The 25,766-nt window shown below is 39.8% G+C and overlaps 1 protein-coding gene across 3 annotated transcripts in view; it reads right to left on the bottom strand.

Annotated features, from left to right (window-relative positions):
- Positions 1 to 7,308: 7,308 nt before the first annotated feature.
- Positions 7,309 to 25,766, bottom strand: part of CDK12 (cyclin dependent kinase 12) — a 49,873-nt gene continuing 31,415 nt past the window's right edge. For 2 of the 3 annotated variants that reach the window (XM_031017748.2, XM_006746945.3), the window contains exons 9-14: positions 20,016 to 20,093; positions 19,004 to 19,120; positions 18,127 to 18,258; positions 16,446 to 16,657; positions 15,057 to 15,509; positions 7,309 to 11,170 (exon numbers count right to left, since the gene is read on the bottom strand). In XM_031017748.2, coding sequence (XP_030873608.1) covers positions 10,458 to 11,170; positions 15,057 to 15,509; positions 16,446 to 16,657; positions 18,127 to 18,258; positions 19,004 to 19,120; positions 20,016 to 20,093 — 1,705 coding nt within the window. In that variant the 3' untranslated portion in view covers positions 7,309 to 10,457. The remainder of the gene's footprint in view (positions 11,171 to 15,056; positions 15,510 to 16,445; positions 16,658 to 18,126; positions 18,259 to 19,003; positions 19,121 to 20,015; positions 20,094 to 25,766) is intronic. The other variant, XM_006746946.3, reaches the window with a different exon arrangement.

A 25,766-nucleotide genomic window follows, 5' to 3' on the forward strand; every position in this document is an offset into this window, starting at 1 on the left:
CTGTGCATGTCAGTTCACTGAGCATACTACTTAGGCCTTAGGTCACTGTGGAGCACCACACCACCTTCCTTCTGCCTCATCAAAGGAGAAAACAGTTCAAACTTAATAAGGGAGAGGAGTAGGGGGTCCCCCCTCCAACCCCGTTTCCCAGTGATCTCAGAGAGTATCTCATTTTACAGAGTTCTATAATCCCTTCTCTCATTCAGAGACTCCCCTTAGTTTCCCATAAGGTGAGGTTTTCTCTTTCCCTCCCTTCCGATTTTGCTTTTCTATAGCTGTATGGTAATACAAAAGAGCCTGAGTTGAGATTTAGGGTGAATTCCTCACTGGGTCTCAGAGGCCTGCTTCCCAAACCCCAGAGCTGGTGGCAAAGTGCTCCTGGAACTTGGGGGTAACTTTGGGGGCATCAAGATCTTTGGCGGTGGCTGCCACTTGCTTCCCCAATGAACCAGAGCTCCTGACTACATAAAAATTACACTTGTACAATCTGCAGGTCATGGAGAGCTGAGTCTTTGAGGTAAAACACATAAAACTTCTCAATTTTTCTACTGTTTTCCAAATCTACCTTTTCCCCTCAAAACCTCACAGTCCTACCTTCCTTTCCTGAGGAAGTTCAGCGGTCACAGGAATTGGCAATCTTAAGGTTGGGGGCTCTATACTCAAGTAGGTTAAGATTCTGGCCTCTTGGACTCCAGTTTTGGCTGGCTGCCACCAACTCACTCACTATGAGACAGTGGGCAAGGCACTTCCCTTCCCCAAAGCTGTTTCCCACTCTACACTGAAAGAGTGAATTAGGTGATCTCTAGGGTCCCTTTCTAGCTCTGGCCGACTGTGATTCTATGAGGAAGGAGACACTTCCTTTTATCAGGAAGTGAGGCATTCCTGCCCTTCACACCTTCTCTCTGGGCCACTGCAGAAAGAAGCTCCCCTAGAGATGCCTGCTTTTCTCATGCTGGCTTAAAGGGACAAATGAGGGAGTCCCAGTAGGAGGCCTTCCTTTCAGTGCCAAACTCCTTCTATTTTGAAGATATATTAAGAAGGTGATCTAACTCTAACCCTGAATCTTGATAAGGCAGAGAAGACACAAGGCAGATGTATGGGGCAGGAAAGAGTGTGATAAACATGCCCCCCAAAATACAACTGAGACTATCTGAGCACACACTTGGCTTTGCCCTAGGGAGGACCATGTATCAAATACAACTGTATGTGGATGGAAGAAGAAAGCAAGGACATGTGTAAACACATACAGAGCATTGACATAAATGTCCAATCAGCGCAAATACACTCACTACTGTTCTCTCCTACTTCAGGCCTATACCCGCCTTGTAAGAAGCTATGGTGTGTGGGTGGCACCACATCCCAGTCTTGCCCCTCCCCAAAGTCAGAAAGGAAGAGATAGTGAGACAGGAGCTACTTGGCTTCCTATAAATTGTTTTGTCCTTCCTCACAGCTGCAATCAGAAGCTAAGGGCTCCCGCAGGCCTTGTTCTGATCTGCTGCAGGCGATGGAGGGTTTTTGAAACGGAGAGGACTTGGCTGCGGCCCCGTTTCAGCTGCCATTGGGGCTGGCTAATGGGCTCATTCGGGAAGACCCCCGCCTGCTGCACTAAAGAGTCCCCCGTGGACCCCCTCCCCAATCCCAACCCAATTAATAAATGGGGGCTCCCACTTTATGGCTCTGGGAGCAGAAACCAGAGATACAAATGACCCCCAGGGAGGGACAGGAAAAGGCCTTCCAAGAAACAAGCCAGAGAATTGTGCATCCACAGCCACATGCTGCCACAGGCTAGTCATATCCCATTTTCAAAGCATTAAAGGGGAAGAAACTGGCAAAAAACTATTTTCTTTCCTAGATCTGGAGAGGGATAGCATTCTTTAAATCTGTGGGAAAACCCCAGCAATAAACTCTCTTTCACCTGGATCTCCCACCTGCAAAGGGCAGAGTGCAGATGGATAGTCTGGGCACAGAGCACAAGCTTCACTATTTCCTAGGGGTGCTGCCCCCACCTAGACCCTGCAATACTGAACAAAGACACATCCCATCAACTGGTTAATGAAGTAAAAAAAACAAAGCAGCTACCTCTTTCCAAGCTCTCATCACCATCAACAGGATTAATGTCCTGGGGTCATCTCTCCTCTTACATCCTAACTATCATCAAGCCTTGCTAATTCCTATGGACCCCCTTCCTTTCTTCTCATTCTCTTTGTCCCACTCTAGTGCAGGCCCTCAGGGCCTCACATCTGGACAAAACAAAAATATCCTAGCAAGCTTTCCTGCTTCCTTGACCCAGTATGGCTGCGAAAGTCCTCAACATCATATTCATCCCACCAAGCTCTGCTTCCTGTTAATGCTTACCAAATCAAATCCGAACTCCTCATTCAGGCCCACAAGACTGCTCCTCCGACTTTATTTCTTAATATTTCTCTCCTTTACGACCCTGACTAGCCCATTCAAAGCCTTCTGCACAAAACACACATAAACCTTCTTCTGTAAGTTTTCTTCATCTGAACACCTCTTCTGTTCCCCTATCTTCATTACTTCAAAGAATTCTTTTCTGGTTAACTCAACTTTTCGAATTATTTCTTGGCTATGGCTACTTCTGTACTAGGTTACTATCTTATTTTATAGCCTGCATTAATGTGCTGACTTATAAATACTGATTCCTTACTTCCCAAGTATAACACTCATCTCACTAGATCCAAAAGCTTCTTTAAAAAGTGAGATAGATCCTCCCTTAATCTTCCCCAGAAGTTGTCCTGTACTCAAGACATGACTCAGCTAATGATATTACCACTCCCCACTGAAGCAGCCTCATGGTTTAACACTTGGGATATCATATCAAACAACTATGAGGAATAAAATCTTATTCTCACTAGCAATGTTCAGGCTGCCACCTGCTCCTATCAACATTGAACCTGGCACTGAGTCTTTCCAAAATTATAAACTGTTTCATGACTTCAAAGTGTGTTACAAAACAAAAACCCCAAAACAAGCACGGTCACCAAAGGCATATGTTTATCTCCTTGATTCTTAGGATATAAACACTGTTTTCTTTGAAGACCCCTTAGGAGGAGATGCCCTATGTTGTTCCCTATTTCTAAGATTAATCTATATTCTCAGGTCATGAGCTGATTTTCTAGAATGCAAATCAATCCCAGAGCCAAGAATAATCTTGTTCTCTACCAGCTCTGCCTCTAGCCTACCTCTGACCATCACATTTTTGGAAGGTTCCCAGGAATAGAGAAGTTATTCATGAGTCTCAACTATTTAGCGAGTACTTCCTTAGATTAACCTCACTCTCAAATGCTGACTCTTCACTTCCTATAGTTTAGCCCTATGTGGTCAGACAGGAAAAAGTGATCTGCCACTCCCCTTTATCACCTACTTATTGCTCAGGATAGTAAGAGGGATTTGCCTTTTATTCCTTCCATCTTTTAGCCTCAAGGTACTTGACAATCAAGATAATACAAGCAAAGCATTCAGCACAGTGCCTGACACATAGTAGGTTCCCAACAACAATGGTTCTTATTCTCTCCCTTCTTCCCCAAACCACAGGTTCTCAACCTTTCTGGGCCTATTTGTTCACTGGCTGAAGACAGCATTGAACTAGACAAACTAATGTCCTTTTGTAATTCTAACTAACAGTCTGTGACTCTAATTCACATATTCTGGTTTGTTTACTCTTCTATGCACTGCCTTCACTTGGATCTAAAAACAAAGGAGAGAGGAATAACACTAGTTTCCAGGTTGGCCTAAAATACACAAAACCACTTTCAGGAGTTTTAGAACTCCATAAATACAAATAACTTTTTAAAGTGATGCATCCGTATCATCCCTTCCTTATTTCTGAATTATTCTCTTGAGGGCGCCTGGGTGGCTCAGTTGGTTAAGCGACAGCCTTCGGCTCAGGTCATGATCCTGGAGTCCCGGGATCAAGTCCCGCATCGGGCTCCCTGCTCGGCAGGGAGTCTGCTTCTCCCTCTGACCTTCCTCCCTCTCATGCTCTCTGTCTCTCATTCTCTCTCTCTCAAATAAATAAAATCTTTAAAAAAAAATGAATTATTCTCTTGAATTATGTAGATAGCAGTGGGAAGCAAAATTTCCTTATATGTTATTTGTCTAATATAATCAAGCTTCCCTAAGTGAAAACATCTTCAAAGCATCTCCCAACCTAAGGGTTCTAGGCCCATCCTCCAACCATAAAGGTAACACTACTGTAATCAAGGGGAACTCTTTACTCAAGGTGGTGCTTTAATGGGGCCTCCCTAAAATGAACTGTAAACCTTTAAGGCAATTATCCCTTTTTACTAGCCCAACCATAATTTTTCCTTCCACCCCATATTTCTATGTCTTCTTTAAAAGCAATTATACCCTAAGTGTCTTTCTGCAGCCCAGCTAACAGACTGCTCTAGAGTTCTTTCCCTTTTTTACATCTCCTTCTCCTATTGCTTCATATTGTATGAGACCTTTGGCTCCCTAATATAAAATGCAAATACTGGTAAAAAGGCCATACTCAGAAGTTCCTAAATTGATAAAAAGGATCAGACTCCTAAGCTTTCTCTAAGTCTTTGAATTCAGCCTCTTTTCTCCAGGGCCAAAAGCATTCAAAATTGCATTAGCCTTGGTGGGGAGGGTTGTCTGTCTACAAGCTGATCCTTACTTCACCTACAAGGTAAAAGTATTGTTGTAGTTCTGAGACACAGGAGGTAAAAGGATCCTCTCCCTGAGACAGCCATTGGAATAGGCTCCTTACAGTAAAGAAAAAAACATCCTCCAGGACCCAGGCTTTGTTTTTCACTTAGCTCTGACCGCTACATTGTAGCCTTTATAGGGTTTCTCCATGCTGCCTCCCTCAAGAGATGGTTTGGCTTGGATAAAATGCCCTTCATTCCTTGGGAACTATCAACATTATCTGTTGTTTACAGCCATGCCAGAGCAAAACATCTAAAAATCCATCTATTTCCAGGTCCTAGGAAACCTATGTCTAAGTGAACTTGCTTTATGGCTATATTCTCTTATTACAGAGAAGTATGCTGTGGCTATGGGCTACATATTGAGTAAGTTTCACTAACAACCACCCATCTAGAGAGTATTAAAGACACACTTCATATCAGCCCCTTTCTCTCAGCCTTGGACTACTAATTTTTGAGATAGGTATGAGAGCAATCCAATGGCCAAAGCATTCTGGCACTTTAGTGATTAATCACCAGGGCATCGAAGCAATCCTCATCTGCTTTCTCATGGATAGCAGGGCCCTCTTCTCACTCACCAAGCTTTACTTCCCACAGACACCATCTGCAACTGAGCTCAGAAATGTCATCACCAAAAGCATGTCTCAGGATATGAGGGAAGAGGATGAAGTGAAGTGTTGAGATTCCCTGTCCTTCCTAGACCAGTAAAGGAATCTCTTGTACCCCACACAATGTATATTAAAATCTCCTTAGCAGTAAGAAAGCATGGTTATTTTGCTTCCTCCCTCACCTCTTACCCAGTAAATAGACATTTGTCTTCAGAGTTGCCTCTCATTACCTTTCAAAACTATGAAGCAGCAGTAACTCTAAATATCCTGCAGGATTAAGCAATCGATACCCCTGGTAGGCCTAATGCATGCAAGGTGGGCAGTGAGTGAAAAATAGGAAATGAAAAGTGGGTGGACAGGAGATGGAGAGACGGCTGCATATGGGAGAGGAGTGGTAGCAATTCCTCCAGGTGTCATACTTCCCCCAAAGTCTTTCAACTCTAGTTTGGAGTAAATGTTCATGTGAGAGTATTCTTAAGGTTACAGGAACATTAAAAGTATTCCCATAGATGAGAAATGCCACACCTGGACAGTAAAATTAACGAATGTGTCCAGAAATGCTGACCTTGCCTCTCAGGACAACCAAAAGACTAAGCAGTCCCACCTGCCCCTGGAATGGTTGAACATTTACTCACTTGAACTCCCCACTTCCATTCCACCTAGCCCTTCAGGATGACTAAGTTGTGAACAGAGAAGTAACTTCATACCTGAAACACAGTCAAACTATGGGGCAATCTTTAATAACAAAGGAAATCCCAGCACGAAGAACATTAACTGTTAACTTCCTTGAGGCATTAACCTTACCATATGGTTAAGGATACCTGTCTGGGAAAAGACAGTTCTGAAGAAATGTAGATACTGAAACAGCATGGTTTTTAATTAGAAATAGCCTTGGTTGTGACACAGAAAAAAGTCCATGTTAGTTAGGTCCTCAGCCTTTAGGCCCAGAATTAAAAAGACTGCCACTGCTATGAAGTGGAAACAATATTCTCTAGTCGATTGAAGTTCACACTCCTAGTAATGAATCTGCAATATATGGAGACCAAAAACAAATTCCTTTTCTCTGGAGGCTAACCAGGAACACAGGATTCCAGGAATTGGAACAATCTTGGGCTCTCCATTCTCCTTCTGGGTAAAGACAGGACAGCTCACAGGTATCATAAACTTTGGAGATTCAAAAACAGGCTGGCAACCCTCATCACCAGTATTTGAATTCATCTTCCTAATTTCCTTGTTCTGGTGTACCCTTTAACCTTATATGATTGCTCACCCCACCAACAGCTTCCTGATAACCTATCTCCCCTCTTCCTTTCTGTCTTCTAATGGGTTTTATCTGCTGTCTGTCTGCCTACTTAGGTCATAACTACCAGGACTGCAGCAACACAAGGGAAGTTTTAGGTCTCAGTGTCCTAAACCATGAAAGAGAAGGGAAAACAACTCCCTCCTCAGGTGGAGATAGGAAAAATTTTGAAGGTAACAGGAATTTTACCCTTATAAACAAACTTTACTCATTTCCTGGATTGGCAACACATCAGGAAATCTCAACAGACCTAGGAACACTAATCTCCATGCCTACTCTACTCATGGTAACATAAGAACTGGTGGGGGGTGGTTATATTTAAGGGACTATTCTTTGGTCTAAACAGTCTCTTACCAACTTCCATTGACAAGCTGAGCTCAAACCCACTTACCTCTCCTTTCAGGAGGAGTCGGGGTACATGAGGCTCAACTCTTTTGATGGCCTGGCACCATCATTTGTGTAACTATTTCTACTTAAAACAAAAATCACCTTACAGTTTCCCCAACTTTTTTTCTTCTCTATTTCCTAGTGTCTTGAAGCACCTCTTCAAACCCTGAGAACTTTTTTTTTTTTTTTGATATTTTATGAGACTACAGAGATTCTGAGACAAAGAACTCCTAAGATAAAGTGGAGGAAAAAACCCTTTACACGCAATTAGATCTGCTCAGAGGCTACAGGTTAAGAAGTAAATGCAATGGAGCAAAAGTGGTATAGTAACAGGAAATATTTAATTTTCCAATCTCCACTTTCCATTTTTATAAACTGAAAGAAAAAAATTTAATATATTACAAAATATCTGTACATAGACAAGGTACACCCGATGTGGGGCAAAAACAAGAGAGAGAAGGAATACAGTGTCAGGAACCTAAATCAGGGAGAATGAGGTGGCAACTGACACTTTTCTGGTGCAGCATTCTCTCTCAAAACCTGCTGGTAACCATTTTAGTACTGTAACTATATATGCATATCACACACACACACACACACACACACACACACACACACAGTGGCTGGGTGATGTCTATGGCATAAGCTAACAAAAAAGTCCTACTTACAAATTTGTGCTACTGCCCTGCTTTGAAAAGTATAGATCTGATGTCATTTTATCATTCCTATGGACAGTTGAGGAAAAAACTAAGGAAACTGGGTCAAACAAAATTGTTTTCAAAACCACAAAAAATGATCATGGTCAAACCAGTTTTGCCTTACATTCACGAACAGAATCAGATTTCTCATCTGTTCAAAATAATGTATTTAATGGACTTATCTCCCATGGTACAATAATTAAAACAAAACAAAAACCACTTTTGAATAAAATTGGGTTTGTGATTTTCTAACAATCAAGTTGAAATTCTGCCAAAACTTTACTTCTATCACATTTATAGATAACATAGCTGAAAAATTAACAAATACCTTTTCTTCCTCCACACAGATTCCAGGATATTTGAGTTTCTTTTTTCCTCTGCTTTTAGAAATAGTCAAAATTACCAAACTTTTTTCATTGTAAAGGCTACACTCCCCAAATGGGGGTAGGGGGTGAGATAGGATCACACACACACACACCCCATACATACACTCACCCCCTTCCCTAGTAGTAGGGATGGGGGAATGGAGACTTAAGTATATTATTTAGAATATTTGGCATAATTAAAAATAAGGGGTGGGAAAGGGGAAGGAAAAACATTATTGATGACTGCTGATAACCAAAATGTAATTAAAATACAGAGAGAATTTTATTCATATTTGATGGGAGACCAATTATTTTCACTGAATAGATACTTCTGAAAGTATCCCAGGCTTAAGTTCTTTAATCAAAAATGGGAGTGGGGCCCAATGCCTCAAATATTCTAAAATACAAAGGCCCATGTCTGAGGACTAAGAAGTCAACAGACAAAAGGTTCAGATGAACTTTAATGGAATTTTCCAATAGCATGTCAGTGAGCCTAGCAAATCTAATTGGACACACTGGTATAAAAAGCCATCAATGCCAAAATGGCTAGAAGGTTCTTCCTCTAATCAACGTTTGCCCATGAGGGCAAGGCCAAAACCCAGAGAATAATAAAGAAATACACACACCGGATATCTACCTATTTCTGTAACAGGGGAAAATAGTCTTCATGTAAGTATCTGAAGAGGGTTTTTTTTTTTTATTAGTGTACCTTTCTCTTACAAGTAGTTTTTATTTTTTGATATAAGAACTTGGCATTGAAACACAAAACTTCACTTGAGTTCTGAAAACTATTCTCCAAGATGCTGAAGCATGTTTGCCTTTTCTTTGTAAAAGGGCCCTAACTACGTTTCACAAAGGTCTAAGTCTGTGCAGATAACTTATATGAATGTGTATGTTTTTAAAACACATTATATGCTGGTATTCACATAGAAGTGGAAGCCAGAATGAGAAGCCTCCCAAGTTATCCCACCCTGAAGCCCTTCCCTTTTCCATTTCCTGTTTATAAGGCAAAATTCTTGCAATGAAGTCATAATTTAACCCCTTTTACCAAAAACAAAACCAAAATCAAATCTCCTAGAGCAAACTCCCTAAAAGAATTGGCAGGATATACATGCTGAGATGTGTATATGTCAATACTGTTCTTTCTCATGGTCTGTTCTTTTAAAATTATTTTTTAAAAAAGGTCTCAGATATTGATAGATCTTCAGAAAAATATGCACCCTAAACTAAGTTACGTTTCCATGTATTTTCAGGATGTATTTCTTTTCTCTTTGACAATACTACAGTGCTCTCTTTCAAAGGATTTTTTGACATAAAAATATATGTGTAAACAGTATGCTAACTGCTCTTACTAGCCCTCTAGTTATGGAGGCATCATCTCTAACCCCAGTTCAACAGCAATGTCCTAGGCTGTCTGCATTTATAAATCAACTTCACCATCAGAACATGGTTTTAAAAAAACAAAAACATTTTAGAATTGAAAAGTTACAGAGAACAATATAGGAGTTTAAATTTCCTTTCCTTTATTTCAAAAAAAAGTAAAGAATTATCCCAGGTTCTTGGGCATCTCAACGATTAAATTTTTTCCAAACAAATGCCTCAAAAAGAGACACAGAGAGAGAGAGAACGAGAAACTATAAAGAAGGAGTAAAAAAGGGAAGAAATGGGGTAAATCTACCTACATGCCCAAGATTGCCTCTTTCTACAACCTGCTTCATGTGCAGGGAGAGGGGCATGTCTTTTGTCAAAGCAGAGCACACTTTAAGGATGAGTAATTTATTTGGAAAAAAGGTATGTTCAAGATGCTCAATGGGGAAAAAAAGAGTTCACTTGAAAGCAAAATTGTGAGATGGTGGAGAGGAAGGAAACATTTATTTAAATCAGCCAGTCACTCTGTTTCTTAGCAAAAGCCTAAGAGTAGCTCAAATTTTGTGAACACTATTATCTTTAAAGGAAAACAAAACAAAAAAACAAAAAACAAAATTCAAAAGAAAGAAATCATAAAAAAAAAAATCCCCCAATTTTAAAAACCTAAAGAGAGCCTCTCCTGAGCCATCTCAAAATTGAAACTGTTCTCCTTTTCTTCTGCTCAAGAAGTGCAGGCAAATGAACTAATACAACATTTACTTTTCAATTTAATGACCCTCTCCACATTCTCTACTTGTATCTACTAGGTAGAGTTGAAGTAATTGTTCTGGCTGTAGCCCATCCAGGGGGAACTGGTGACAACATCATTATTTTATAAGTCGCCTGCTAGTAGCAAGTGAGCAAGGAATACAACAGACAGCTTTGCAGTAGCCAAATGCAGATGATTACCTCGCTCTGGCAAATGATTTCATTAATGTTTCAGAGAACTGGATGGAAAGATGAATAGGGAAGGAATCTTTCAGGACACTGAAGTCTCTGGGTTAGTAAGGAACTCCTCTCCCTCTTCCCCCTCTTGGCGGGACTCTTGTCGGCCCCCGATAGAGTTTTCCATAAGCAGAAGACTGAGCTGGGCCCCCCCAGTTAAGGCCTGTTCCTGAACTGCTGGCCCCTGTGGTTCCTGGCCCCAGCTCCCCATAGTTCTGCAATTTGGTCTCTGCATGTACCACAGAGTTGCTGCTTCCCTCAGCCTTCAGGAATGGTTGCCCGACCACTGAGTGTAATGGTAAGGGGACCCTGGCAAAACGGAGGTCCTGGTCCCCTGGGAACTGCACTGACCCTGTGCCCTGGTAACTGCTGGACTCCCCAAGGTGGCTCACAGAGCCTGAGAAGGTCCTGTTCTTCACCAGGGTCTGGGTCAAGGATTCTGTCAAAGCTGGACCAGAGTTGCGTTCATCAGTGTCAGTGGCACTGAACCCTGTTTCAGGCCCATCAGTGTTTCCGTAAGTCCTGTTGGGATGGGGTCGGGTGGAGTATTCCATTGGTCTCAAGGCCTGGTGCTCATGTGGCAGGTGGCCAGGAGGCTCTGCTTCAGGCTGGGATAAAAGTTGCAGCAAGGCGGCTGTCACGGCTGGGTTCAACTCCTGGGGGGCGCTGGAAAGATCGCCTTCAACCAGAGGGGGTGGAGGTGGCGGCGGTGGAGGTCCGGGGGGCTCAGGGGGCCTCTTCTCTGGTGGAAGAATGTGAGGAGGACATGCTGTGGAAGGGTTACTTCTTTTAAACACCATCTTAAAAATCACATGTGATTATAAACACAAACATACACACACACATACACACACACATACACTGCCCGACATAAACAAATATCAATACAAGTAACCAAATATATATAAAGAATAAAATCTTGGGATCAGAAAATTGCAATTTATAAATGAAATCAAGTGATTAAAATAAAACAGTTGCATTCTGAATCTAACAGCTGGTGTAAAAAAGATCATATGTTTCAAATGATTGTCCTGATTTTTGTCTGAGATTTCCTCCATTTCCTTCCTTAAGGAACTGTTCTAATATGTAGGCTGTTGGCAGCCTCCCGCCCCTTTTTGCTGTTGGATCAAAACATTAATGAAAATAAAGTAGAAAGAAGGAAGAGGAGAGGAAATAATACACATGTTGTGGTCACATTTCTAGCACATAATCTTGCTGTACAATAGGAGACCTTGTATGGACTTAGCTAACACATTTTACAGAACATTTGATGATATAAGGTTAACACCTGAAATAGAACTTAAAGAATATACAGGAGAGATGAAATAAAGTAAAAACCTTTCATTACCGTCATGTATAAATATACACTTGCTTCTCCAACCTTAGTCCCCTCTCCCCATAATCACATTCTGAAGAAAGGGATATTAACCACCATTCTGTCATTCAGCTTTCTATGTTACAGTAATTATAAAGACTAATCTATCATAATTTTCTATTTTGTTTCCCAACCTCCTGCATTTTTTTCCATGCTATGAAAAAAATCACTTATCGTAATGTCATGCAGAATGAATGGGCTGTTGATAAACATCTGTTTATCTTGGAGACGGTGACAAGAACGGAGTATTTAGAAATGTATTGAACTTAATATACTATACTCTGTCTTTCCAAAGATCTTTGTCTTTCTTGAACCACTCCCCACATTCCCACAACCCCATGCCCCAACCCCACTGCTGGCTAAATTTGCCTTAGCTTGGCAATCATTGTCTGATAACTCCTGCCAAGGTCGGAGAGTAGAGATGTAAAATGTTGTGAGTTTGAGGACATAAAAAACCAAATACAATCAGAACAGTGCTTTTAAAGAGTTGGGAGTCACCCTGCTGAAGAAAAGGTTTAATGTTTTGGGATATCTTCCAAATGATTGATTTTTCTGTTCCCTATGGAACCATATTTTTAAATGTCCATATAGTCAATTCTTTATTATCTGAGCTAGTGATATAAAAGTCATTACTCAGACAAGCCAAAAATAGTTTTTAGTTATAAAGTATTTTGGTAGCATATTTACCATAATTATATTTTGCAAAGACAATAAAGTTAAGTATGTATTCACTTAGCATGCAGGTGAAAGTACTCTGAAAACATAATATTTTAACATTGTGCCCTGGAAGGATAAGTTCAGGTGCTTTATGTACCATACAAGTTAGGGGGGCCAACAGTCCCAAGTTGCCTGGGACTGAGCAGGTTCTCAGGTTGCTGACTTTCAGTTTTAAAACCAGGACAATACAGAGATGGGTTGGCCACCCTGTATACAGTACCCACCCAAGTTGCTTGTTGACAGATTGGCTGTTTGACTAGGTGGTAGGTAAAAATGAATTTAAGGACAAAAAATTAGCTATAGAAAACTCACAACTGAAAAGAAGACATACTGAAAAAGGAGAGCTAACTGGCCTACAAACATCTATAGATTTCAGAGCTTTTTGCTGCCAATACTATATATCTCACTACCTAAGAATATCTCAGTACCAGTTATATTTAAAAGTAGTTTTGGACTATACATAAAATAAAACACCAGTTTTGTTTTGTTTTTTAATACCAATGGCAAACAACTTTAAAAATGCCTAACTACAAAAATGAGCAAAGTTAAACTTATTCTTCCAGCTATACTAGTTTTTATACTTAAACTTTGCCTTTTGTGTAAATACTCTGTTTCAATAGAACTAATTCTTGAGTTCAAATTCACATGTATGGGGATGAAAACCACCTCAACGTAGAAAAGCAAATAAATTGCAAAGAACTATTAAATAAAATTTCTTAAAGGAGTTAAAAATAAAGATCACATTTTAAAAGTCATACTATTTTAAGATTTAGTGTTAACAATATTACCAATTCTTAATAGTCTGATTAATGGAGGGAGGTATTAATGAAATGTACAAATAACTTATTTATTTCAATTGACTCCTTAGATTTCAATCATAACCCTTTCCCCACACAAGTAAAGAGTAGCTAAACATAGTCGAAGTGATAGATTTTCACCTTCTCTGGCTTATTCAGTCTGCCCTCTGGTGGAAGTGCTACTGAACGGTAAAATGGCCAAAAGAGAGGCAGCAGGGGAGAAACAAAAATAGGAGAGACAGGGAGAACTGGATAATCCAGGGGTGGCTAATAATGAGGAGTGGTATTTTTATTCTCCTCCGAAAAGTAAATCCAACAATTTCTGGCCATAGGCCAGGCCTTAATTTTAGTTCAATCTCACCATTTGGCTGATAGCTTGTTAGCTCAATTATTGGGTGAATTTCTTTCAATCACTGTATTATTTAATTTGAACGACTTCTTCCAGGTATTTTGATTATAGCTGAATTTTTCTGCTGGGGTGGGGAGGAGAAGGAAGGTATGGGAGAGGAGGCAAAAAGCCCTGCTTTAATTCTAGATTAGCTTTCTCTGTTATTTCATATTCTAAAGTCTCTTAAAAGCAACTGGAATCAGTATGACAGGATAACAAGGTGAATCAAAAAACACATTAAAAAGAAACATATTAAGAAAAGTACACCAGTCCTAATTCTGCCTCTGCCAATAATACGGTTCCAGCAGTGGGACCATAGGCAGGCTTATTTAAACTCCCTCGATTTCAGTTTCCCTATCTGTAAAGTAAAGGGGTTAATTTTATTTATGTTATCTTCCAGTTTTAAAAAGCTTTACATGTGAAAAATAGCTTATATTATTTGTATACCAGTAGAAAAAAGGCATATACTTTCCGCACCATCCAATATGAAATGTGAATGTACGACAACCTAAAGTTGAAGGTTAGTGTACTTCCTCAGCCCTTGTGCCTCTTCTCATTCCCCAATTCATGGGGTCTTCATGGACAGCGAAAATTTCCAACGAGATGAAAACACTTTCAGACAAGTAAGCATTTTGCAAATAGACTGTAAATCAGAATTAGAAAATTTAAACTTTTCTTTCCTCTAATAAAATTGTGTGCTGTGGTCATGCCAGATCAAGGTATAACATATTTCCTTTTTCAGATTTTTCTTTATGTAATGCTCACTTCCTAATTTGGGGTCCATTCAATTGTCTCTTTTAGAAAAACAGATTTTTAAAAAGCATTTTTATACACTCTAATTTTGGGGGAAAGGAAATGTATGGTGTCAGTTATCTACTTAGAAATATTTCCAAATTACTCCTCAGGAGATTAACAATGGCATTTTATTAGAGTTTTCTTGACTATATCTTTCAGGTAAGACTGGTATCCAGTATTCACTACATTAGAGTAAAATTGACTACTAGTACAATCTGATGATGGTTTATATTTGGAAGGCAGATTTTCAAGTGCTAGTACTAGTTGGCCACCAATCACACAGTGGTTCAAGATGTATCACTAGCTACGGTTGTGGTTTCCTTGGGTTGGAATACATAGGCTTTACTTACCTACCTCCTAGGAAATGGAAAAACAATCAGTATATTAAAGGTGCTTTGAGAAGCTCTGAGACTTAAATAGAAGCCGGGAAAGAAATACATCATTGGGTGCTATGTTCTCCTGTAGACTAGGTTACAGAAAACTGAAACTGAGGCCACTGATGTGAAAAAGAAAATGTTAAAGAGATTTTTTAAGAGGATCAACAGCACCTGAGCTCAATGAGATTCATGACCGGTCTGTTTACCTGCTGCCTCCTCCTGTGGCATTGTGGGAGTTCTTCGGGGCACCTGTGGCCCACTGTTCTTGTCACTGTTGTTTTCCTCCAGGCTGCCTGTGGGCTCCTGGGTTTTCATCAGCTGACTCAAAAGAACTGCCAACATATTCTGCATGTCAGCTGGTGTGCTTGAAGCTTCAGAGGTTGTCTGTTCTGCTGAAGGCTGGACCACTAGGGCAGGAGGTGCCTCCTTCAAAGACTCCTCTGGGGCCATGGGCTCTGAGTCCTGCTGCTGGGAAGTGGCTTCAGTTAGGGCATTGATGGATTGGTTCAGGGCCTCCAGCTGCTGCTGCATCTCTGGGTTGGAGTGGATGTTAAGCAGCTGAGCCATTTGAGGGATGCTCAGGTCGGTTTGGCTCTGCAGCAGATTCAGTAACACTGCCAATTCACTTTGATTCAACTGCTGTGTGATGTCACCGAGGCCTGTGGACAGACAGTGGAGCCAATATAAGAGGATGAGGCAGATTAAAGACCTTTGCCTTCTTCAACTGGCAATAACTACTTACAATATTCAATGTATGAAGTTTCATTTTGAATATCTCATTTTTCATGCCTCAAATTATCAAAATAATTTGTTATTCTTTATATTTTCACTTAAAAATATAGGAACAAGCTTAAACATCTCTGTACTGTGAGTAAAAGTGATTTCATTTTACCTATATTCTTCAAGGTCAGTGACTTATAACCCTTATTGTACATCAGAATTACTAGGAGAGATTGTAAAATTCAGATGCCTCAGTTTCCATCCCCAGAGATCTGGCAATTGTTCAGGAGTGTTTACTTTTCAAGCTTCCCAGATGATTTGAATGTGCAGCCAGTGTTAAAAACCACTCTAGTAGGTGGACAGGGAAGGGAAAGTGAGCCATGGAAAGAATACCTATAGTTCAGAAAAACTGATGGTACCAGAGGAGAACTACTTTACTATAATAGTTCCCTATTACACAGTTTTGGATATATTTAGATCAAATAACCTTCTACAGAACTAACTACATTTAATAGCAATTGTAATTTAAATGATTAGATTCTAAGAAGGTCTTAACAAATCTAACATAAACAGAGCTCCGAATTACATGTTAGAGAACCATGGGTAAATGAACCTTAAATATGGCCCAATTTACTGATTTATGCTATACATCTAGTTGAGATATAGTATTCCCACTTTCTTGAAAGGAAAATAATCTATTGTAGACTTTCTAGACCACACGTACAAAACTTGGTTTAGCTCCTTCTCCTCATAATGAGGTCACTTCTTTATTAATGCTTTAGTGGCTAAAAACTAAAACACACACACCTTTGCACTTGACCATCAAAACCTGCCCTAATGTCCTTAAAGCACAAAAACTCCATCCCAAAACTGACCTATTGCATCCCCAGTTCCAGGCTCCACCTTGCCAGGAGCAGGCTGAGGTGGTGCTGGGGGGCTGTTCTTCACAGGCTCAGCACTTGTCCCTGAGGTAGTTTCTTTCCGAGAGGCTTTGGATGGAGGTGGCTCTTCTATCACAACACCACTCTGTCGCTGTCGTCGCCGTTTCTTACTCCATAATTCGTGGCAATCCTGCCAGTGGGGGAGGCTGCAAAAAAAACAAAGCAAAGGGGAAATGTGTGGGGGACTGCATCAGTGAGTGAATGGATGAACAAGAGATTAAAATGTGAAGGCAAAGAGCAGAGGGAAATGGAAAGAATAACATAAAAATTACTAGAAATATTAGTTAATAGATAGTAGCAGTGTAAAAGGGATCATGGCATATGGTAGTCTGAGGAAATCAAAGTCCAAAAGCCCAAGAGATTTCTACAGTGAGAAATAAGGATCTTGCTACTATCAGAGACACGCCTACTATATAAATGCCCACATTCCAGTCAAATAGTTAATTAAGTCTTACAACTGTTCTTGCTTTGTATAACAAGAATATAGGAGAACTTTAGTGGTCAAGTTTCAATAGGGAATAAATAGGACAGAGATGACTGGCTTGTTAGTATCTACAAAAAGCCCAGGCAAGGTGGTGAACCACTGAGTATAGTATTATTAAATCACCTTTGTGTAAAAACAATTTATGTGTTATCTGTTCTGTGAGGACCAAAAAACGGGTTCTTTTCTTCTTTCTACCCACTGAATTTCCCTGACTCGATATTTTGTGGGGTTTATTAGTATATTTTAATATATTTCCAGATTTCTTCATATTCGATAATACAAACAGTCCTGGCAAGTCAAATCTTATTACAATAAAGATTACCAGAGTCAAAATCTCTCTATAGTAAGAGCTTCCAAATTTCAGTAAAAAGCTTATGTATTTCAAGCCACATTCAATGTATCAAAATTCTACTGCAATAAATGAATCTGGACATTTCTTTGGAACAATTAGATTTATGGTTACTATCGACTCAGTCTTTAAATACTGTGTATTTAAGATAAGATAGTTTCTTTATGTAAAAAAAAAATACGCAAAGACTCTGACATGGAAGCTATAACACTGTCAATGATAAATTCAAAGATACAAGACTTTTTATCTGCCAAATGTGAAACATGAGTGTAGAATCTCAGACGATCCTACAGAATACAGAAAATACAGAAGATTCTGATGAGAGAGAGACAGTCAAAGACCCTATTTTCAACATCAAAATTCGGGATATATGACCTGACAGTGATGCAAACTATTTAAAATTAGGACTGTCCTTCCAAATGTGGGCTATACATGGTCACCACAGACATAGGAGATTCAAGCAAATGAAATGGGTAAGAGCAAAATCTAGAAGGAATACTTTCAAAGCAGTTGTAGTACAGGGCAATATATGCTGGGGATTCAGGGACAAAAAGACAGCTTGAGTCAAATTAGAACAAATATCCTATCTAAATCTATTCCTTATTTAAAAAGAAAACATAAAGCAGTAAAACAAACCTCTTATCAACCATAATACTCAAGGGCACCTCTCCATTCTGGACTTAGCCATTTGCAATTCCTTCTAAAAACCTATTATTTTGAGTTTCTCATCTCTTCAGGCTTAGTGAGAGGTTTAGGGTCACTATTTGGCCAGCAGCACTTACTCTGGAGGATCCATTTTGCTGAGCTCAACATCTTTAAGGAAGTCACTCTGTAAAGTCTGTTCAGCTGTGCAACGTTTGCTAGGATCTAGTGTCAGCATGTGGTCCAGTAAATCAAGTGCTGCTGAAGGAATGCTGTGGAAAGAACAAGTTCACAATGACCCCAAAATTCTTAAACCTGTAACCTTGTGTCAAAGGTGTCTGAATTTCCAGCTCCATGTAAAACTGTGGAAAGGGAGCTAGAAGCTGGCTAAACAAGCAAGCAGACTTGCTCCCACACTGGATTTATGCAGTGCTATAATACAGGTATAAAACATGAAGCCAGCAATTCCATTCCCTTTTTTATCGTGGGAAGACCAAAAGGACTATGAGAAAATTTATATATTGTTCACAACAAAATGATTTCCTATCATCTAAAGCCTTTAGGGGTGCCTGGCTGGCTTAGTCGGAAGAGCATCAACTCTTGATCTCGGGGTCGTGAGTACCAGCCCCACAATGGGTGTAGAGATTACTTAAATAAAAACAAACGGTGGCTCAGATGGTTAAGTGTCTGCCTTTGGCTTGGGTCCTGGGATCGAGCCCCATCTCGGGCTCCCAGCTCAGCGGGGAGTTTGCTTCTCCCTCTGCCTCTCCCCCTGCTTGTGCTCTCTCTCTCAAATGAATAAAGAAAACAATAAAAAAATAAAAAAAATATAGCCTTCATAAGAGAAAATTACAACAGCACTATGATAAAATTCATATACTGTTCAAAGATAAAATGTTTTCCTGTGGTGTGCTGCCATAATAAGTTGGGACAACACTAACTCCCCAGGCCAGAAAAAACTCAAGTCTAAATACCAGTTAAACACAGAAACAAGATGTACATTTTTGCCAAACTCACAAAGAGAATTCTTCTCGCAGACGCCTTCTATATTGCTTCTTCGGTTTCATGGTATTGAAGTAGGGCAGCTTGATAACATCAGGCCACACAGCTGGACAAGGGCTACCACAGAGTCGACTGAAAACAAAGCAAAAAAGCCAGAACAAGAAGTAAGTGAGTCACCATTGTGAATTCTGGAGATTACAGAAGCAGAAATTATTACCTCCTAAGGTATGGGGAATCTTGGCTTATTAAATTAGAGGGCATGCAGAAAGGTAAAACCTGACCTCACTGCTTTAAGGACAGAAGGAATAGGACAGAAACAACTGGTTACAAGGTAGTGAAGAGAAAATCCTGGCAAAAGAGTCCAAAATGATCCATATACTTGGTTCTGTAAAACATGTTTTTAAAATCTCCATAAAAGTTTTCATTATCAATTTTGTTCTGTTCAGTAGTATTAAAGTGATGAGCTGGTCCTACAATGTCCCTATAAGGAAAACTGGCAGAAGAGAGCCTAAGAAATTTTGATAGAAAACTGAATTTAATGCATAACAAATAATGAGTTATACACCACCTTTAATTATCTGTTTACATGCTGTACCACTTACTAAATTCTGAGCTCTTTGAAGGCAAGGACCTATCTTACATATTTCTAAATCCTAAAGTTTAACAGAGAAAGGAATTTGTTATAAACAGGACTAAGGCCTGTTTGCTGAATAAATCTGATCTTAATCTAATCTAGGAATGAAATAGCCACACTGAAAATGGCATGCTTTTATATGAAGAATAAAAAAAAATTGCAAAGACCTAAAAAGTCTAAAAAGGGGGAACCTAAAAGGTAAGACCTTTAGTAAGACCTAAAAAAGGGGAATACAACTTCTTTACACCTACAGCCTGTGACAAAATAATCTGAGAAACTTACTTGGACATAAGAAGCATAAACTCATTTAGTAGAATGGACAAAAAGTATTAGAAATTAAAAGATGCGACCACCTATCACACCTGGGGACCTAGAGCACATGCACAGCTGTACCTGATCAGTTCTAGCTGAGCCAGTTCCAGATTGGCTTGAAAAATAGGCTTCTTTGTGAACAGTTCCCCAAGGATGCATCTAGAAGGAGTAAAATTGAGAGGTCAAGAGAGATATCCCTAGAACCTAACCTGTCTCAATAAACTTTTATAGTCTATCTGGCTGCATCTGATATACCATGTTGTAAATAAGCCCCAAACTGCAGTGTCTGAGTTTTGTAAAAGAAAATATTTCTCGAAGTGAGAATAGATAATATAAAGAATTTATATTTACCAGGAGATCAAACTTTTGCCACCTATTAAGTCTATAAGTAGAGAAAATGAATCAGAATCCTTTTCTATCAATTCCATTATAAATTAAGAAGACTAAAAAACCCATACTTCAATTTTACAAGGATGCTCAGCAGTTCCTATAAAGAAATTAGCTTTTCCACTCATTTGCTCTGTAAAATGTGCAATATACTACAGCCCTCTTAGCACTGTATTTATAAAGAAACATTTACTGTCATCAGATACCAGTTTCAACAGGACTTTCAAACACATTATGCTTAAATGCCTTTTCCATTTTGAAAATGTCTTCCAAATTATACTGAAATATTTACGAAGTCCCCAAATATGTCTCCACAAATTACTTAATTACAAAAGGAAAACTAGTAACTATTTAGTGGGGAAAAAGACAACACCTTAATTAAGTGTCCAAAATTAGTATCACCAATAAGAGGGAAACGGTTCACGTAAACACAAATGTGATAACCTGAAAGGAACACTTATGGACTATTCCAGCCAAAACTTTATAACCTGAATCTATATAGTAGCCGGTCTGTCCTTCAAAAAATGTAAATGTCATGAAAATGTAAATGTCATGAAAGACAAAGGCTAAGGACTGTTTCAGAGTAAAGAATGAGAACTAGGGGTGCCTAGGTGGCTCAGCCAGTTGGGCATCTGCCTTCGGCTCAGGTCATGATCCCAGGGCCCTGGGATTGAGCCGAGCCCCGCATCGGGCTCTCTGCTCAGCAGGGAACCTGCTTCTCCCTCTCCCTCTGCCTGCTGCTCTGCCTACTTGTGATCTCTTTCTCTGTGTCAAATAAATAATTAAAATCTTAAAAACAAACAAAAAACAACAAAAAATGTAAATGTCATGAAAGACAAAGGCTGAGGACTGTTTCAGAGTAAAGGATGAGAACTAGGGGCACCTTGGTGGTGCAGTCAGTTAAACCGACTCTCGGTTTCAGCTCAGGTCATGATCTCGGGGTCCTAGGATAGAGCCCCGCATTGGGTTCTGTGAGCTTAGCATGGGGTCTGCTTGAGATTCGCACTCCCTCTCCCACTCATGCACTCTCTCTCTAAGATAAATAAATCTTAAAAAAGTTAAAAAAAAAAGAATGAGAACTAAATGTAATACATGATACTGGATTAAATCCTCTATGATTTATGAGGTATTGTTTCTAGGATATTATTAGGGTATTGAAAAAATAAGAACATGGAATGTAAGCTAAACAACTTAAAAGATAGTGTATCAATGTTAAATTTCCTGAATTTGATAATGGTACTGTGATTATATATGAGATATATCTTTGTTCTTAAGAAATGTATATTAAGGGCAACTAGGTGGATCAGTCGGTTGAGCATCTGCCCTCAGCTCAGGTCATGATCCCAGGGACTTGGGATTGAACCCCAGATCGAGCCCCACATCAAGCTCCCTGCTCAGCGGGGAGTCTGATTCTCCCTCTCCCTCTGCCTGCTGCTCCGCCTGCTTGTGTTCTTTAATAAATAAATAAAATCTTTTTTAAAATGTACATTAAATATTAAGAAGGGACAGAGCACAATATATACAACTACTTTCAAATAGTTCTGGAAAAAAAATGTGGTGTGCATACACACCTACATGAATATAAAAGCAAATGTGGCAAGACGTTAACAATTAGTGAATCTAACATGAATAAATCTCAAAATAATTATGTGGAGTAAAAGATGCAAGAGAGAAAAAGAATATATACTGCATGATTCCATTTACATGAAAATCTAGAAATGGAAATCAATCTACAGTGACAGAAAGCAGAATAGTGGTTGCCTAGGAATGGTACAGTGTGGACAGGAGAGAGATTACAAAGGAACGTACGGAAACTTTCAGAAGTCATCATTATCTTGGTTGTGGTGATGGTTTCACTGGTGTATACAATATGTCAAAACTTAAATTGTACATTTTAAACATATGCAGTTTATTATATACCTCAAAAGGTTAAAAAATTTTAGTAAATATGGATGAAGGCTATACTAAAGTTCTTTGTACTCTTCTAGGAACTTTTCTGTACATTTGAAATTATATGAAAATTAACCTACATAGTTAAGTTTTCATAGTGTTATATTAGTTTCAGGTGTATAATATAGTAATTTAACAGTTCCATACATCACCCAGTGCTCATCACAACAAGTGTACTCCTTAATTTCCATCACCTATTTAACCTATCCCCCCATATCAACATAAATTCAAAACAAATGAAAACAAACTCCATGAATACTCTGTACTTTTTTGTATTCCTATAATACTTCATTTTTTGAAAAGTGGGAAAAGAAAGAAAATGGACAAAAAAATCTCCTCTGGCCTGTGCTTTAAAATCAGATTTACAAATACAAAAGCAGTATTTATAGTTTTACCCTGAATTCTTTAGCATGACTAAATTTGAGAAGCAAAACAAATCTAGTTTTCAAAGTTATTAGCACCTTTCTATTAGCATTTGTTAACCTCAAATGACAAATTCTTACTTCATATTCACTCAAACCTTATCCAGAAATTAGAAAAGTAAAAGTAGGGACACCTGGGTTGCTCAGTCAGTTAAGCATCCAACTCTGGATTTCGGCTTGGGTCATGATGTCAGGGTTGTGGGATTGAGCCCCATGTCAGGCTCCGCACTCAGCAGAGAGTCTGCTTGAGTTTCTCTCCTTATGCCCCTCCCCTCTCTCTCTAAAATAAATAAAGCTTTAAAAATTAAAAAAAGTAAATGTAAAATTTAACTCTATTTCCGACATTAACCACTAAATCAAATTCCAAACAGTGTTGTCACAACTGGTAACATAAGGAAGAAGAAAAACAAACCTAGGTGGGTTTTCAGAATGTAGGCATAATGTGCTGTACTAGTCTTTCTAGTTTCTCCTTCACAAGACTTCCATGGATCACCAAAGTAGTAAGCTCACATCAAATGTCTAGCAAAATCTTAATTCAATGAAGTTACTGGGCTTTAATTAAAGTCTAATCTATAATTTTAATTTCCAAGTTGTGTTTCGGTGTTTTATTTCAGTTTCCAGTTCTTTGGTGGGGAAGGCATTATTATGTAATCAACACTTTGCTATTACACTGAGGTGGCAGGCTGCACACACTGAAATAATAGTACCAACAGAGCTATGAATTTTCCCTGTGTATCTTAATGGGGCGTTAACTTTAGAGCCTAGTTGTAACAATTTAAATGCTAATACTGTTAAAGCAAATAGTCCAGAATACAAACACACCCAGCTTGAGTCAGTAAAATTTAACTAAAGCTTCATTTGAGTTGGGTAGGCTACCACAGAAATTATGCTCTCCTTATCACCCTTTTGAATTTTGAAATAAAACCCCTGCAGTGCTCCTTTTAAAGACTGACATTAATACAGGAGGGAATTAATGGGAAAAAAGGATATGCTCCACTTGCAAGTATCTATGTCAGAACCCTAAGGTATGGAGGTCAAGGACAGAGTGTATATGCATAAATCATACAGTATCAAAAACAATTAACTAACTTCTGGGGCGCCCAAGTGGCTTAGTTGGTTAACTGTCTGCCTTTGGCTCAGGTCATGATCTCAGGTTCCTGGGAACGAGCCTCCCGTGTCAGGCTCCCTGCTCAGCGGGGGACTCTGCTTCTCCCTCTCCCCTTGCTCACTCTCTCTCTCAAATAAATAAATAAAATTTTAATAAAATAAAATGATCTCACAACCCTGAGGTCACGACCTGAGTAGAAATCAAGAGTCAGCTGCTGGGGTGTCTGGGTGGCTCAGTCAGTTAGGCATCTGTATATTTTCCCACAGTAAAAAAAGCAACAATAATTGCTACCTCCTAGGGATGGCATTTATGTAAGTGTCAGGAAGAAGCATGGTAGATCCTTGGTCAGTGGTGGCTGAGATGGAACAGCTGGTGAGGCCATTCAGGTAAGGGGGAAATGTGTGTGTGTGTGTGTGTGTGTTGGGGGGGCTTATACACTACAGGACATATAATGAAATCACCCAAAAGCCCTGGGTTCAAATGTGAGCTCTACAATTCCACCACCAGGTGACCCAGGGCAAGCTCTCCTAAGCCTAAAGTCCAGGTTCCCTCTCTGTGTATAGAACAGGCCAAGTCTGGGCACCTGGGTGGCCTAGTCAGTTAAGCATCTGCCTTCGGCTCAGGTCATGATCCCAGGTTCCTGGGATTGAGCCCTGTGTCGAGCTCCCTGCTCGGCAGGGAACCTGCTTCTCCCTCTCCCTCTGCCACTCCCCCTGCTTTTGTGTGCTCTCTCTCTCAGATGAATAAATAAAATCTTAAAAAAAAAAAAAATCTCGGGCGCCTGGGTGGCTCAGTTGGTTAAGCGTCTGCCTTCAGCTCAGGTCATGATCCCAGGGTTCTGGGATCGAGTCCCACATCGGGCTCCCAGCTCAGTGGGGAGCCTGCTTCTCCCTCTGACCCTCTCCCCTCTCATGCTGCTTCTCTCCTGTTCACTCTCTAATAAATAAATAAATAAATAATCTTTAAAAAAAAAAAAGTCTGATGCTTAACTCACTGAGCCATCCAGGCACCCCAAAAATGTCTATGTTCCTAACACAGATTGTCTCTAAATATCATTTTCCTAAAAGCAACTAAGACTCTTTAGAGAAGCTGATTCCAGGCATGGGGCACAAAATGAACAGGATAAGCTTGGAACCAGAAAACAAGGCTATTTATCAAACACTATGGGTGTCGGAAGGACCCACTAAACTTCCACGGACCAAACACTGGAAAATGTGAATAGGAATAAGATGATAAACGTAAGATTAAAACACATTAAAAACGTTGGGGCACCTGAGTGGCTCAGTCAGTTGAGCATCTGACTCTTGATTTTGGCTCAGGTCATGGTCTTGGGGTCATGGGATTGAGCCCTATATAAGGCTCTGTACTCAGTGGAGAGTCTGATTAGGATTCTCTCTACCTCTCCCTCTGCCCCCCTCCCCTGCACTCTGTCTTAACAGAGGGATCTTACAAAAAAAAAAAAAAAAGTTTAAATCCAAGAGTTCATAATGAAACTAAAACACAAAACAAAGTTAAAAAAAAAAAAAAAAAAAAGCCTGGGGCGCCTGGGTGGCTCAGTCATTAGGTGTCTGCCTTTGGCTCGGGTCATGATCTTGGGGTCCTGGGATCAAGCCCTGCATCAAGCTCCCTGCTCCACGGGAAGCCTGCTTCTTCCTCTCCCATTCCCCCTGCTTGTATTCCCTCTCTCGCTGTGTTTCTGTCAAATAAAATCTTAAAAAAAAAAAAAAAAAAAAAAAGCCCTAAACCCTCTCTTTGGTCATCTTTGAAGGATACTAGGAAACCACCTCATTATCTTTATTTTTTTTTTTTAAAGATTTTATTTATTTGACAGAGAGAGAGACAGCAAGAGAGGGAACATAAGCAAGGTGAGTGGGAGAGGGAGAAGCAGGCTTCCCATGGAGCAGGGAGCTCAATGCAGGGCTCGATCCCAGGATCCTGGGATCATGACCTGAGCCGAAGGCAGAC

Source organism: Leptonychotes weddellii, chromosome 15 (genome assembly GCF_054177405.1).
Source record: "Leptonychotes weddellii isolate Sample4059 chromosome 15, ASM5417740v2, whole genome shotgun sequence".
NCBI classification, from domain to species: Eukaryota; Metazoa; Chordata; class Mammalia; order Carnivora; family Phocidae; genus Leptonychotes; species Leptonychotes weddellii.